We start from the raw sequence: 16,572 nt of genomic DNA, 5'->3' as shown, positions 1-16,572 counted from the left end.
GCACCTAGTGCTTGTGCAGAGACCAGCCTTGCTGGGGAGCCACAGAAGTACATCTTACAACCCAGGCAGTTCCACAACGGGCAACTGACAAGAAAAGTCCAGATGAGGATGAACAGACCTTGAGACGAGAGGTCTAAACAAACCACTTAACGGGGAAAAAGGCCAAGCCGAGCCTTTGAGCTTGTGCTGACTTTCACAGATATTTTAATAACTTTATCATTATACAATTTGCCATCTGATATGTGCAGAGAGATGCACTAATGGAGAGAGAGAGGCCACAGCAGTGCAATGATCCCGCGGGACTTAATAAAACAGCCAGGCTCGCTTCCCTGTGCGACCTGTGACTCCAAGGAGTGCAATCACCAGTTACGTTATTTCTTCCTTCCTTTTTATCCCCCAGAACAGTTTTAAAGAATAATTTATTTTTGTTTTATTTGAAAGGCAGAGTGACAGAGAGAAAGAGAGAGAAAGAGAGAGAGAGAGAGAGAGAGAGAGAGAGATCACCCATTGGCTGGTTCACTCCCTAAGTAGCTGCAACAACCGGGAGTGGGCCAGGTCAAAGCCAGGAGCCAGGAGCTCCATCAAGGTCCCCCATATGGGGGACAGGGACCCAAGCATTTGGGCCTTCATCTGCTGCCTCCCAGGAGCATTAGCCAGAAGCTGGAGTAGAAGCACTGAGTAACAGGAGTAGAGCCAGGCACTCTGATACAGGATGTCGGCGCCCCAAGCAGTGGCTTAACCTGCTATGCCACAACGCCCACCCTGGGAAATTCTTCTAAAACTCCCAAAGCAAGGAGTTATGTGTGCAGCCCTTCTAATGATGCAAGGAGGAGCTGGCACAGCATAAGCTCTCTGGGTCTTGGATCTGGCTTTAGGATGACTCAGGTTGAACACACAAAGCTGCAGAGTAAAGAGGATTTCCTCTTTAGTGGGAACCAGCAATCTGCGGAGCTGGGAGACTTAACTGTCCCGGTGGGGGAGCCACAGGCACCCAAGGCAGCGCTGACTCACGGCCCCTCCCTGGGGATACTCTGCTTTTATGACACCAGCACAGTCACTCCCAAACCCCAGAGCTGCCCACCTCTAATGCATCCTCCTCCACACTCCCAGAAAGGCTGGGCTAGACACTCGAGTGGCCTCAGTCTTGTCACACAGGACCGATGGCACTGACTCGTAGAACCACAGAGTGTGACCCAGTTCTGGTGTGAAGACATCAGTAACCACTTCAGTTCCTGGCGTGCTCTAAAGCTCGGGTTTCATGTCAGCCCATAGCTGTTAGGGGACATGAGATACACGGGTCAGAGTCAGAGCCCCCTCCTCTTCACCCACACCTAGGAGGAAAAGCAGGCAGTTCCATATTTAAGCAGGGGCATCCCCCTTCCAAACGCGGCAGTTAACTGCTATGATATGATCAATGCGGTTCAAAATTGGAAGGTATTTTTTCCCAGTTTTGCACCTCTTTTTGGAAAGTTATAACCCTCATAAATGGCCTTAGGGTGGTGGTATGAAAGAAGGATGGGGAGGGGTGGGTATTGTGGCACAGTGAGTTAAGTTGCCACTGGCATCCCTGGCGTCCCATATCGGAGCACACGTTCGAGTCCCAGCTGCTCTGCTCTGCTCTGCTTCTGGTCCAGCTCCCTGCTAATGCACCTGGGAAATCGGCAGAAGGTGCCTGGGCCCCTGCCACCCAGGTGGGAGAGCTGGATGGAGTTCCAGGCTCCTGGCTTTGGCCTGGTCCAACCCCAGCTGTTGTGGCCATTTGGGGAGAAGATGGAAGACCTGTGTGTGTGTGTGTGTGTGTGTGTGTCACTCTGCCATTCAAACAAATAAAATGAATCCTCAAACAAAAAAGAATGAACCAGTGAACGGTGGTGCCCAGCACTGGGGCACTTCAGCCTGCCTCTGGAGGAATGCCTCTCTTCTGGCTGACTTCCCCTGCCTAATGCTCACTGAGGGCTTCGGTGCCATGGTTGCTTTCTCTTGAGAAGGTTTATATGTCATAAAACAGCAAATGCTCTGTCCTGTGCCGTTTAGGAGAGCCCAAACTGGATAAAATCCAAGCTGAAGAGTTTCCCTAGCTCACTAATCAGACACCAGTTGGATAGGAAGTGGTATGTTCCTTTTTTGCAGTCAATCCTGGGGAATGCAAGGGCAAACCAAACATAAACATGATTGACCCATGTTTGCTTTTTAAGGTGAGTTCTGTACTATTTTAAAAAAATTATTGTTATTTTGTTTTATTGACTGTGGTTGGGAACTGAATCTCTAATGTAAGAACATAACAGATTCTGCCAGAGACAGATTATGGAAGAAAAGTCTATTGGGGAAAAAAACAAACAAACAAAAAAAAAAACAAAAAACAAACAAACAAAAAAAACAAAAAAACAAACCCAGGGTTTAGCAGGGAGGATTTTCTTTACAGGCATTTTGGAATCCATATCTTTGGTCTCTACAACAATTGGGCTGTGCTTTGAAGGCAGTTCCGTGGGAATAAAGTCCACTAGGGCTTGGAAAGAGAAACGCAAAAATGTGGAACCAACAGCCACAGAGGTGGCTACTGACAACTGAGGCAGGCGAAACCCTCTGTCTATGTCTGTTTTCCCCAATAGGCTGGGGTGTTCAGAGTGTCAGAGGGAAATAGGCCAGAAGAAATAGTTAGTCTTCCTCAGCATAAATTCAATCGCAGGTGTTGGGCTTCAAAGAGCCATCTGATCTGGGCCGGCATTGTGGCACAGCGGGTTAAGCCATCGCTGGCATCCCATGTGGGTGACGGGTTGAGTCCTGCCTTCTCCATTTTCAATCCAGCTCACTGCTAATGTGCCTGGGAAAGCAGCAGAAGATGGCCCAAGTACACCCACATGGGAGATCTGGATGAAGCTCCTGGCTCCTGGCTTTGGCCTGGCCCAGCCCTAGCCGTTATGAACATTTGGGGAGTGAACCAGCAGATGGAAGATTCTCATTCTCTCTCTCTCTGAAACTTTGCCTTTCAAATAAAATAAATCTTAAAAAGTTTAAAAAATAATAGAATCCTCAAATAACCAAATTAGAGTGGGTCTGCATTTCTGTTCCTTCATTTGAGGAAAAATCATGCAAAGGAGAACATACCCAGTGAAGTGTGGCAAGAAAACACAGGAGTAGCCTTTCCCCATCAACACGTGGTACAAATGTCTGGTAAACTTGGATATGACTTTGAGACTACAGGCAAGGTTTCCTTTTTAAACACCCACATGTGAGAGGCTATCTCCCAGCGATCTATCAGTTTGGGAGAAGGAGATACGCAAAGGGCATCACCATCCTTTGGATGTGCGCGTCTGCCCAAGAGTGCCTTGCAACAAAGCCTCCCTTGACAAGGGCTGCTTGCTTCAAACAACAGCGATGTGCCCAGCTCTGTGTGTGGGGCCACGTCCTGGAGTCCATCCCAGCTGGCTGCTGGCGCTTCCTGTCATCTGCTGGCTGCCCTGCTCAACACCACCTCTGCTATCATGAGGTTTTGGGGGTTAGGGACAGAGGTACCCAGGTTTCTGTCCCCTTTTTCTGGACACAGGGAAGAGTCTCCTTTCCCAGCCACAGAGGTCAAGGACTTTGGTTCCATCTAAAGAGGCACCCTAGAAAATATTAAGAAATACCTGATCTTATCCAGAAAAATCTAAGTACCATGACGCTGAGTGCCAGCACCCAGTGGCTGAGCTGACAGTAGCCAGACACATGACTGGAGCATTCAGGCTCAAGGCACTGACTTCACATTTACCTGACCACCATATCTGCTCTGGGGAAGTTATCTCTGACCTCACCTGATGCCCCTGGCCCCCGATCTGATGGCCCCTACCCTTTGTAACTTGATTTAGTTGGCTCCAGAAGAGAGAAGTCCGCGTCCTAACCCCTGGAACGGTGAATGTGGCCTTATTTAGAAAAAGGGTCTTGGCAGATAGTAATTAAGAGAAGGATCTTGACATCAGCATGGATGATCTGGTTGGGGCCCAAAGCCAATGACCTTGTGGGTTTATAAGAGACAGAGTAGAGGGGATAATACAGACAAGTAGAGTTTATAAAGGGGGAAGACGAGACTGCAGAGATAGAGCCAAAACCAAGGAATGCTGGAGCCACCAAAGGTCGGAAGAGGCCAGGAAGCACCCCCCTCTAGAGCTTTCTAAGGCAGCAGAGAGGTGCTTCAAATGTTCACGGGGAACAAAATTAAGAGATATGTTTGTCTTGGTGCAAAAAGTTCTTGAAATCCATGCACAGGAGGGGTCTTGGAAAAGTTCAAGGAAAATGTCTGTGGCGGAAAAACTGTGCTTGGATTTCAAAATTTTTTTGCACCAAAGTGAACTCGGCTTTTCATTCCATTTGTTTTTCCATTAACCTCCTTAAGGTCCCATACTGCTCTGCCAACCCCTCGATTTCTGCCTTCCTTGCCTCTCTACCTTTAGCAGCTCCGGGCATTCCTTGGCTTGCAGCCGCACCACTGCGATCTCTTGGCCTCCAGAAGCATGAGCGCATACATGTCTGTTGTTTTTAAGCCACTCAACTTGTAGTAGGTTGTTACAGCGAGCATGGGAAACCGACACACTTAGCATTGTTGATGTGGATCCTAACAGCCAGAAGGGATTGGGCTGGCTCTAATAGCCTCTGCTCTGTGTTCCGCAATATCCTAGCATCTGCAAGTAAAATTACTACTCTTCTTTTGCGGACTGGAAGACCAGGGCTTTAACAGGTTCAAAGCCCATCAGCCCTATGGTATACATGTGGTGGAGGCTCAGACCCGTGTTCTGCCTGCCGAGCCCTTGCTCTTGGGCACTGTGCTCTGCTCTCCTTCTTACTCCTTCAATTCCCAGCTCACCTCTTCTGCTCTTTGGCCATCAATATCAAAAAGGACTTCTGCTACAGCTTTCTTAAAAACTATTGCTCTTCTGAACAAAAACCTTCTTATTCGTGTACATCTTGGTCTATCAATTCACAAGCAAGAGGGAAATTTTTGGAATGTATACAGTCTATGAAAGGGAGACTTTATCACTGAAATCAAGCCCTGGGGTGAACCCTTTTTCTCTCTTGGTTAGAAAGGATGCACCTGGAAACCATGGTCTGATCGCTTTGATTGGCATCTGTGAAAACATTTGGTCTGAAAAAGAAGCCTCGCCACAGTGTGCATTATGGTTACAAGGGTGCCGACAGCCCACCACCTTGGTGGCTCCTTTAAAGGGCCGTTGATTAAGTACTTAGCTATCAGGTGCTTGTAAATACATCACGGGCATTTAAATGGTGTTGTTTAAGAGAGTACAGGTTAACGCCCTTATCTGAAATGTCTGGGACCAGAAATGTTTTGGATGTTGGACTCTTCCCGATTTTGGAAAATTTGCATGTAATGGCATGTCATGGGGATGCAACCCAAGTCTAGACACAAAATTCTTCTGTGTTTCTAATACACCGTGTACACATGGCCTTAATACAGTATTTTATAAATAATCTTGTGCATGAAACGAAGTTGGGTGGTGTGGAACTTTCCACTTTGTGTCACATCAGTGCTTAAGAGTTTTGCTTTCTGGAGCATTTCCGATTTCTCATGGTCAACCTGGACTGCTTTGGTGATTAGCCCATCCATAACATGAAATCCTGTTCCCACCCTAAGCACGGTAAAGACTACTCGGAGAGTGACTAAAAAACAAGGACAGCAGCCTGGCAGCCACATCTGACTCAAGAGACAAAACACACAGGTAGCCTAGGGTAGAAAGGCCTTAGGGCTTGTTGACTTAAAGGAAACACACACACACACACACACACACACACACACAGCTTTTGCTTGCTTCTCTACCTTTCTCCTGTTCTGAATGTCTACCGTGCAATTCTTTACTCTGAGATCGCTAACCTTTCCTCAAATGCACAGTTGCGGTTGATGCTGCACCAGCCAAGAACACCCAGTAGCTGACTTCGTTCCTGCATTGCGAGTGCTCCTGATTCCGCTGATTTGCACGCTGTCTGTCTACGAGAAGGAGAGGGACCCCAGCACCAAGCACGCGGCTCTTCGCCCACCCATAATCAGCCCTTGGTTTCATTTTCTCTCTTTCTCCTTCCTTCCGCCTTTCATTTTTAGTGTATTCATGGGACTGAGGCTTGTTTCCCATCAGCGATTCCAATGTTGAGAGCCTCTTAAACCCTACCACACCCAGATAAGAATGATTGTGAAATACAATCACTCTCCGAGACTGCATCAAGTCTTGTAAGTTGACTTCCAGCCCTCTGGATATTTTACTTTGTGCAACCATTAATTGGCTGTTTATAGATTGACATATTGAGCATGTCTGATGTTTGGAGTCTTTACATCCAAGGTAAAAAAAAAAAAAGAAAAAAGAGTTCCAAACAAACCCCACTTTGGTTTTAAAATTCTAGAACAGGAAATGGTGTTGTGGTGCAGTAGTTTAAGCCACTGCCTACAACTTCTGCATCCCGCGTAAGTGCTGGTTTCATTCTTGGCTTTTCTACTTTTGACCCAGTTCTTTGCTGATGCACCTGGGAAAGCAAGAGAAGGTTGCCCAAGTGCTTGGGCCCCTGCCACTCATGTGGGAGATCCTAATGGAGTAGTTATAGGCTCCTGGCTTTAGCCTGGCCCAGCCTAGGTCATTGTGGCCGTTTTGGGGGGTGAACCGGTAGATGGAAGATTTCCCCCTCTCTCTCTCTGTCTGTTTCTTTTTGACTTCCCCTACACCCCGTAATTCTGCTTTTCAAATAAATAAAATAAATCTTTAAAAATAAATAAATAAAATGCTGGAACTGCTAGAACAGGGGCTGGGAGGAGAGCAAAGAAAAGCAACACCATGAATTGGATATTTTACCCCCGAGGCTGGAAAGGGGATTTTTCTCCTGCAAGGGAGAAGAAGGTTTTCTTCCTTTGCTCACTCAGAGAAAGAGAGAAGGTCACGGACACAAGCAACACCACACAGCTGAGAAGCCAAGGTTACTCAGTTTCACGGGAAGCAACACCAGAACACGGTCCTTCCAAAGTGACGTCACCATTCGGGGAAAATAACTGTCAGAACAAAAGCTATTCGGAATCCTAAAAGTCAGTAGGTGACTTGAGAGATCAGGGCCTCCTCTTAGCCATCCACACAAGGCTCCCATACCCCTAAAAGCTGACCAGATGTTGCCTGGGTTTCGATACTACCAGGGCTATGGTTCCAGTGGATGCCACAGGAGAGACTTAGGGGTAGGAAGACAGCAGCTCCAATAAAGTACAGGAAGAGTGGCCGGGAAGTCCTCGCCTTCCACGCTTCCCTCTTAGAGGTAGATTCATTACTCCGTGTTAAATTTTCCTTCCCCTCCACATTTAGAAACAAACGTCCATGGGCCAAAGGGAGGCATTTTATTAAGGTGCCCATCATGGAGCCCAGCCCCAGAGTTAAAACGTTTAGTAACACCTAATCAGGGCAGAACACATGCAACAGGGGCTCCTAAATGGGCAATGCTAGCCCAGGACTTCTCCCCAGCTCTCCCTTGGTGACTGGGACTCTTCTCCACACAGCCTCATAGCTCAGCCATCCTCAGCCCAAAAGTACAAGTCCAGGAGAACCTGCTACCTCCTGTCTCCTGTACACAGGCTTTGCAGCAACAAAGATCTGGGTTTGAGTCCAAGTTCATCACTTACGAACTTGCCTAACTTTTAACTTCTGGGGCTTGATTTCTCTGTCTATAAACCATGTCACTGTATGTGACAAGATATATAACCACCAGTCCAATGAACGAGTTCAACCTTGTGCCTTGATGTTTGTGGCAACCCACGCAAGAACAAAACTGGCTGCTTAATTTATCTGGGTTTGATTATACTCTGCACCAACACAGATCCCTCCATCTCCCCAGAAATCACCTTACATGGGGCTCATCATACTTGGTAAAGCCGGAGTCAAATTCTTAAAACTAATCACCTGTGTGGCCTGATGGCTAAGTGGGAGGTATGATCCAACGGCCATCAGTATCACATATACTGAGACTCTGTACCACCCCATCTTTTAAGAGGGATACAAAAGAATGCAAAGAATAGACTGTTGGAAGTCGGTGATGCCATTTTGACTTGCATACATGTGTAACCATGACAAAATGGCTTTCTACTCAGTTTTAAGACCTGGTCGAATAGTAGGCTGAAATTAACCTGAGCTCCTTTATAATGAAAACCTCAACAAATAAACAGTGGTTTGGTGGCATGGCAACCAGCTCTCCTTTCTCTCTGCACCTTGTTCCAGACGTCGAACTTGAATGATTCTAAAGCACATCTGATTCTAGACACACAGCGGAGCGGGTCTCTGGCCATGATTTCCTGCCGCCGGAGTAGGAGGAGCAGGTACCACTCCCCTGAAGCCTGAGCTAGTCTCGTCCCCAGCCTCTCCACAAACCTAGGCCATCTCTGCCAGGCTCCAGTTACTCACGCTTTTGTAAAGCTGAAAAAAAAAAAAAAATTCCCAGGTCTGCAGGGCCCGATGCAGAACCGCTCTGACCACTTTTGAGATATTTTTCTTAATACTGCAACTGCGATTTCAAAGAGAGTCATAAACACACGCTGTGGTCCTTAATGTATCCTCTTACATATAATACAGAAGCTCTGGGGCTCAGCCTGGAAAATAACCATCTTCCTACATGTCAAGAACAAAATGAAGGGCTTGGCTGAAAGAGACTTTCCTATTATCCCTGTTAACTTTCTAATTTCAAGCAAAAGAGCCCCAGGGCCGACTCAGAACATGACCAGCGTAAAGCAGCATTTTCTTACATGAGGAAGAAAGGAAAGAAAACAAAAGGAAAGAAAGAAAGAGGAAAAGTCGTTCTACAGGAAACTATCTCGGGCGCTTGTTTTTTTAAAAGTTGTTCCTGCCATGTTGCAAGCGAGGCGTGGGATCGCAAATTCCTATTTTGGCAAGAAAGCGTATCAGCAGTGTAGTTAACACTCGCTTAGGAGTAGAGAGCCAGCCCCGTGGGCCCTCGAAAAGTAGCTTATGATGGCTTAGAAGGCTGCACAGCTAAAAAATTTGTCAAAGGAACGAAATGGGTGATGGCTGGTGTTAAATCTGATACTCCTCAAAGCACACAGCACAAAGTCCTTCCAATGCCGTGCCTGCCCAGAGCTGCTGACGGTGAGGGCAAGAAGGCACCAGGCCACCTCCCTTGATATCTGGGGGTGGTGGGGTGGGAGAGGCATCCTGACAAAGAGGGCAATCGGATTAGATTCACTCCAACGAGGGTCGATTCAAGGGGGGACCCTTCCACCCTGCCCCTCCTGTGGTGGAATTTTCTACCGTCTTTAAAAATGCTTAATGTTTCTGTTCTACTCACAGTACAAAAGGTTAGAGCCCGTTACCAACCACGGAGTACAAGTGATCAGCCAAGCAGTCAGAGAATGAGAAAGCAGACGTCTCCCCTTTGGTTTTATACCTGGAGTCCCATGGATGACATAAGAGAATGTAAATGACCCTAAGCACGAGATGAAGGAATCCTTTTGAGATTTTTATCACAGAAAAATGCAGAAAGAGGCTTGCATCCCAAGTCCATCATATTTGGTAAATCAGGAGTCAGATTCTTAAAATGACCCATGTGGGTGGCCTCGAGCCATCTCTAGGCGGGAGGCAGGGCTAGCAGCCATCAGTATCCCTGTGTCCTTAGCACCTGCCCCACTTCTTGCCATCTCACCACAAGTCATCTCTTCCATTGAACCTATCATTTGACCTAACTTACCACACACACATGCATTTTGGAATTCTTAGAAACCAAAGTGCCTGTTGTAATGATTATTCACGATCATGAAACACCAAGAAACCAAGGACTGCATGGGACCTCTCCCTGTGCAGCCCTGGGACCGCAGAAGAGAGGCATCCCTGGAGCATCTGTTTGTACAAGGGGCTGCCCCGTGGGGCCCCCCGACAGCTGTGCGCACAGCACAAGTATCCTATGGGAAGACTGCTCTGGGGATTTTCCACTCAAATCAGAGCACCTCCCCCCATGGGCTAGGTCTCAGGCTGGCAAGAGCCCCACACGAGAGCCATCAGCCCTGACACCCTGCGGTGTCCCCCCACAGTCCCACTCACTTCCAGAGAAGGCCCGGGGAGGCTCCTTTCCACGGTCCCCGAGGGGCAAGGAGACACCGCCTCCGTGGCTGGCCCCCTGCCCTTTTCTCCAGATGTGTTGTTTATTTCTTGTTGCTGAACCAGCCTGCTCCTCTGAGAAAGGGCTCTTCCCGTGACCATACCCTGTACAGCTGTGTGCTGCAGGGCACCCAGAAAACGACTGCATTTTGGATATCTGAAATGGTAGCACAGAGCAAACAGTCGCTGACGTCAGGAGCTCTACAATGTAAATGCACTTTGTGTATTATCTCATTTGGCACAGCGGGGTTAATGCAATTTTTGCATTTTACAGAGTTTTCACAATTGCCAGCTAGCCCAGTGGGGGTGAGGGGCCTGCATTCTTTATTGATTTTCAGATAATATCCTGGGTGTTATGGCATCCCCACGTTCCTACTATTAATATTCTTAAACAAATACATATTAGATACAAACCTCACAGATAATCTGAAGACAAAACCTTGAAACATCTTACTTGATGTGTGTGTGTGTGTGTGTGTGTGTGTGTGTCTGTGCTTAAGCTTCATGGATAGAAGAAAAGAGCAAAGTCCAGGTGAACTTTTAACAAAATTCAAGATGTATACATACAGTGGGTCCTCTACACCCATGGATTCTATATCCCTAGATTCAACCAACCACAGACAGGCAATATTTGGGGGAAAATAACTGCAGCTAAATTGAATATCTATAAACTTGTTTTCTTGCCATTACTGCCTAAACCATAGAGTATAACAACTGTTTACATGCATTTACACTGTGGTACATATGATAAGTCAACTAGAGAAGACTTACAACACACAGGAGGATGCGCATGGTTTATAAAAAAAAGAGAGAGAGAAGAAGCATCATGCCACTTTATACAGGGACTTAAGCATCCTCAGCGCAGATTTGGGTGTGTACAGGGGAATTCCCAGAGCTCAACCCCCACAGATATCTGGGGCCATGAGCATTACCCATCCAGCCCTGGACTGCACAGCCATGGCACCCCTATGTCCCAGACAGCTTCTCCACCCAGCGATCTTGGTATCATGCAGAGCCGGCTCAGCAGGCACACGGAACCCGCAACTCTGCATTTCTAACAAGCTCTCTGGGGGATGCTGCTGCTTCGGGGACATTGCCTTTGAGTATCCGGGAAAAACCATGGCTGCTGTGATGGGCTTTGGGCATGGGGCCAGGCCGTGGCGGTGGTCCCCGGACAGGGCGAGGCGGGGAGTGGGCTCCATCCCCAGGTACTTACCCTGCATCTGACCCTGAGGCTGAGGATTAAAGGCAGTGGAGTGGTTCAAGGAGGCCCGAGGGTTGGGCGTGGGGGCTGGGTGGTGTGGGCTGACCCTCATGGCCGTGCGCCGCAGCTGCTCCAGTTCGCTGAGGCGCTCGGAAAAGGACAAGCTGCCGGGCTTGGTCTGATCATCTAGTTTCTGACGATGTCCTATTGTGGGGGCGGGTGGGGAGGGGTGGGGGGGAGAGGAGGCAGGGGAGGAGGGAGGGAAGAGATCAGACAATGTATTGCAGATTTTCTAAAATAGGGGGTTTGCTTCTCTTTCCCCTCCCTCTCCCCTTACCCCCAGTGTAGACTTGCAAGAGATCTGCCCACCGGGCTGGCTGCTGATGGGAATTTAGGACCTATTGTCCCCACAGCGGACTGGGGCCCCATTCCTCAGAGCAACCAGTGGGTGGGAACATGGCACCCACACCGACCCCCTGAAGATGCCTCCAGAGGGTCTGGGGCTTGGTGGCGGTGGTGATGGTGGGAGCGAAAGAAGGTACATTAGTTGTTGGCACTTGGCCACGTGCTATGGGCTGTGCTAGGGCAACCAGGAGAGTGGCATCTAGTGGCATCAGGATGGCTGCTCCTTACTGCAAACCTAACCACCCACAGTTCTGAGAGGCAGTGAGGTGGGCCCTGGAGCTTAGCACCACACCCCTTCCTACAGGAAGCTGAGCAGGACTGCAACCCCCAGCCTCCCAGGAGGCCAGGTTTCCTGTTCCATGCATGGCCTCGCTCCCACCCCATGCAGGCTGCTCAGGGGTGCACCCTCTTCCCTGAAACCCAGTCCCCAGGTACACCCCGGAGACGGAGGAGGCAGGAAGGTGTAGCCTGGATCTGGTCCAACATTCCCAGGAGGCCAGGCCCCATGGAAGCCTGAGGGGATGCCAGCAATTCAGTGAGCTTCCCTGTTGGGTTCTGGAACCCAAGGTGGGAAGTGGGTCTCTCAGTGTCCCTGTGTAGGGCAGTTGTCCTCTCCCTGGTCCTCATCAGCATCCCTGTCACCAGGCAGCAGCAGAGGCCACTCTTATGAGACAGATTCAGTTTTCTCCCTTAATCTCCCATTAAAATATCTTTAAACCTCCCACGGGGGGCTGTGGGCACAGCGGGACTGTGTGTGTCACTGCTCTTTGCAAGATGGCCTCCCGCTCCTTCCTCACCCTCAAGGGCTGTCCAAGAGTCCTTGACCGATTTCATGAACCCTAAATGGTCAAATGGCCTCAACACAAGCCAGGAGAAGTGGCTGTCCTGTGGCCTCTACCAACTGCCCTTTCACATGCCCCGGTACAATCCCAGATTAGAAAGAGGACCCTTGATACTCTCCCTCGGCTCAGGGCTCAGGGTCCCCTCGGCGTGGGGCCCGGAGCAGGACAGCGTCACCCGGCTCCCCATGCCACCATTATAAAATTAAATGGTTTGACTTGTATTACAGTTCCAAATCTCCACGGCCTGTCCTTTCTTCCTGCTACAGGGCCCCTTGGCACAGCTCACACCGTCTCAAATTCCAGACCAGAAAAAGGGCCCACTATATTGCAGTGATTTTATCATTAACAAGACCTGTTTGGCTCCAAAATGAGGAAAAACATTTAAGCATAATATTTGTGCAGTTCAAACGCAACGCTCCCACTTTTCACGCGTCACCAAGGCAAATCTGGTCTCTGATTCAGCGCTCCAGCTCACAACACTTGACTCGAATGCAAACACTCTGAGTCACACAAGCTCAGCCCACGGAGGACAGGCCTCTTACCGGCAGCTTTGTGGATAAAAGGGTCCAGTCCCTAAGCAGCTCCCATCTTCCCATCCCCTCAGAAGTGGAAAAAATATTTTTTCTAGAACATTCTATTTTGGTCAATCACAGTGTAACTCAGTGTCCCTGGATGGAGCCTTCCTGGACTCTTCCCTCCTCTTATCTTTGTGACAAACTTCTCAGCTTCCTGATAATCAAACTGAAAAATCTGCACTTTTCTGATATAAAAACAATTCCGACTCCAAAACAGTGCAAAACACAACGGTTCAGTCTTTGAAGTGCCTACCACAGCCTAGGTGCTTGTCACTAGGACTGAAGAAAGAAAATGGCAGAAAACACAGTTCCGGAGAGTTTTGCCACCTCGGAAAGAATGCCTGTAGGCGCGAGGCTTCCAGCAGTGCTGTCTTCACTCCAAAAGCTCAGATCCCGCAGACAGCACAGCATTTTTGAAGAGCGCTGGGTTAAGCGCAGCTTCTGAACCAGGGAAAGAGTGATCAAGATCATTCTTAGCATGTGGTGCTGGCCATAGTGGAACCTTGGGCCAGCTTTTGACTACAGACTGCCAGTTGTGTCTGCCTTGGCCACCAGATTTGGGGACACATACCCCGGCGATACCAAACTGGCATAAGTCATGTCAGGTATGCCACTCCTGTGGCCAGACACACTCTGAATTTTTTTTGTTTTGTTTTGTTAGTTCCCCTATCCCCATTACACTGTGCTTAAAAAATAATTTTAACATGTGAGCAGATTCTGTACCAGCTAACACCTGCCAAAGCGCAGTCATTTACAGAGATTAACTGATGACTGCCTGCTTTAGCAGGAATGTTCAGGCATAACTCTCAGAGAAAACAAGTCTTCACTCTAAGCTATTTCCTAAGCCCTGAGACTCTCAGGGCTGAGTGTAATGCCGGAGGATTGGGGAAGAGTTCATTCCACACCCCTACCACGTGCGGGCCTGGGAGTACATAGCAGTGTTATTATATTGTCCTTGGTGGGAACTTGACCCCATCCTCACCAGAGTGATGGGAGGCGGATCGTAACACCAGGGCACAGGGGGAAATGAAACTCATCATTATCTTCAAGGTGTGGTTCAGATGCATTTGTAAGCTAGATCCAAGAAACACCTAATTCTTTTCTAAAACCTTCAGACTTCATGCCAAAGAGCAATATTTTGCATGAAATATAGGAGCTTCCGATATAAACTTCCAAGCTGCAGAAAATGAACGCTTTATGTCTGCAGTTTCCTGTATCTGTGTGCAATTAAAATGTCGATTTGCCCCCTGAATTTTAAATAGAGGAATATGGAAATTGCTCACTATCAAATTCACTTTGCTTCTTTCTTACTGAGTACTAGATTTCAGAGGGCCACAGGAAATCCAACCCCCGACTCTACTTTCTGGTAGAATGACCATGTAGCCCTGAACATAGGCCTGTTGGAAGTCTGGCATTTTGAGTCTGTTAGAAATCAGTTGTGAATGTTTTTGGTTTTAGTGGTGCTAAAAATAGACACCACCTTAAGATTTCAGACTGGGACATTTGACTGAATCCTGAGCAGATCTGAAAAGTAAGCTAAATTCTTCCATTACCATTTTTCACATTTTCGAGAAAAAGTACTTGACTGGAATTTTATTACATATGCAATGGCATAAAAAATAAGGAAAAAAGTTACAATATTTTGTGATGGATAATGAGGACAGCTTTCAGATTTCTCATATAAAAATTATACCAAGCAGAGGCTGGCATTGGGGCAGTGGGTTGAGCCACTGCTTCTTATGCTGGCATCCCACATCAGAGTGCTGGTTCAAGTCCTGGCTTTGCTGCTTTGGATCCAGCTTCCTGCTAAGGTACCTGGGAATGCAGTAGAAGATAGCCCAAGTACTTGAGCCCCTGCCACATATGTGGGAGACCTGGATGGAGTTTCTGGCTCCTTGGCTTTGGCTTGGCTCAGATCTGGCTATTGCAACTATTTTTGGAGTGAATCAGCAGATGGAAGATCTTTCTCTCTCTCTTCTTCTCTCTCTGTTGTCCTACCTTTCAAATAATTAGAAAGAAACATTTTAAAAAAAACTATACTGAGCAGGCATGCATAGCGCATTGATAAATGAGCTTCCTTTTTCAATGTACCGCTGTGATCTGTAGCTGTAAGTAACTTAAATGTATGATTTTCTGTAAAGGAAAATAGATAAGGCTATGTTGCCGCCTTTTCTTAGGACACTTTGGCTACAGAGAATAAGGAATTCTCAGGCAGTCACCAACGTGTCTGTCCACATTGCTGATATGGGTTGACAAGTTGTCCTGATGTATTATCAGCAAAAACATTAGGAAGACACGAACTCAAAGCCCTGGCGTGATGAGTTGAGAAAAACGTGCACAAAATGATAACACCAAAAAGATACACATCTCTGTCTGTATGCGCTTAAAACTGTGGTTCTTCTAAAAGAATGCCTGGGTCTCACGTGCTCACTTTGAAAAGGATAACTGTATTTCCAAAGGTATTGCCGCCCAATCTCACTACAGGGATCTTGCCATGAGAATACATAAATATATAAAAGATTTTCTATGATTTTCTAAGATTATGGCCATGGAGAAGAAGTCGATGTGTGTAGAGGACACCTCTCGCTCCTGATACAGCAGACTAACTTGTTGATTCTGGGGTCAGTGTGGCTTTGAAGTGATCATACTGAACATGAACTTGATCATAACTTGAAGTTACTTGCAGGGGGAAGACATACACCTTGCTAACTGCAAATCTAACCATCTGTCAGCTGATTTAACGCTGAGAAATAATGCCCAATATTATGTGTCACTTAGATATCCTGCATACAATATACTATAAAAATATATGTGTGCAATATATTATAAAACATAGTATATATACATGTTTAGATGTTATCCAATATTCTACAAATATCACTGAGATGTCATTTATACTGCATAATACAAAACACATATATATGCAGTATATTATATATTATAACACATATTACATGTGTATGTTTGCATATTACCCAATATTATATAAATATTGGTAGCCTCACTTCCCAATTTCATCTCATATATAAAGCTAAGAGAACAGCATGAGGCTAGAGTACTTCAGAACTGAAGAAAGATCAGAGAAATCAGCTGAAGAAAAATCAGCCTCGGTTTTTTTTTTTTTTTTTTTTGACAGGAAGAGTGGACAGTGAGAGAGAGAGACAGAGAGAAAGGTCTTCCTTTGCCGTTGGTTCACCCTCCAATGGCCGTCACGGCCGGCGTGCTGCGGCTGGTGCACTGCGCTGATCCGAAGGCAGGAGCCAGGTGCTTCTCCTGGTCTCCCATGGGGTGCAGGGCCCAAGCGCTTGGGCCATCCTCCACTGCACTCCCTGGCCACAGCAGAGAGCTGGCCTGGAAGAGGGGCAACCGGGACAGAATCCGGCGCCCCGACCGGGACTAGAACCCGGTGTGCTGGCGCCGCAAGGTCGAGGATT

The 16,572-nt window shown here is 47.5% G+C and overlaps 1 protein-coding gene across 3 annotated transcripts in view; it reads right to left on the bottom strand.

Annotated features, from left to right (window-relative positions):
- The window catches only part of RUNX1 (RUNX family transcription factor 1), a 253,535-nt gene that overhangs the window by 33,910 nt on the left and 203,053 nt on the right, over window positions 1-16,572 (bottom strand). For 2 of the 3 annotated variants that reach the window (XM_089331477.1, XM_051833590.3), the window contains exon 6: window positions 11,329-11,520. The exons of the other annotated variant lie outside the window; for it this stretch is intronic. In XM_089331477.1, the coding sequence (XP_089187603.1) occupies window positions 11,329-11,520 (192 nt within the window). The remainder of the gene's footprint in view (window positions 1-11,328; window positions 11,521-16,572) is intronic. 3 annotated transcript variants of the gene reach the window in all.

Source organism: Oryctolagus cuniculus, chromosome 4 (genome assembly GCF_051225735.1).
Source record: "Oryctolagus cuniculus isolate XC-2025 breed Fujian yellow rabbit chromosome 4, ASM5122573v1, whole genome shotgun sequence".
Taxonomy (NCBI): domain Eukaryota; kingdom Metazoa; phylum Chordata; class Mammalia; order Lagomorpha; family Leporidae; genus Oryctolagus; species Oryctolagus cuniculus.
Note: the sequence above shows the minus strand (reverse complement) of the source record. Positions and strands in the feature narration are given on the sequence as shown.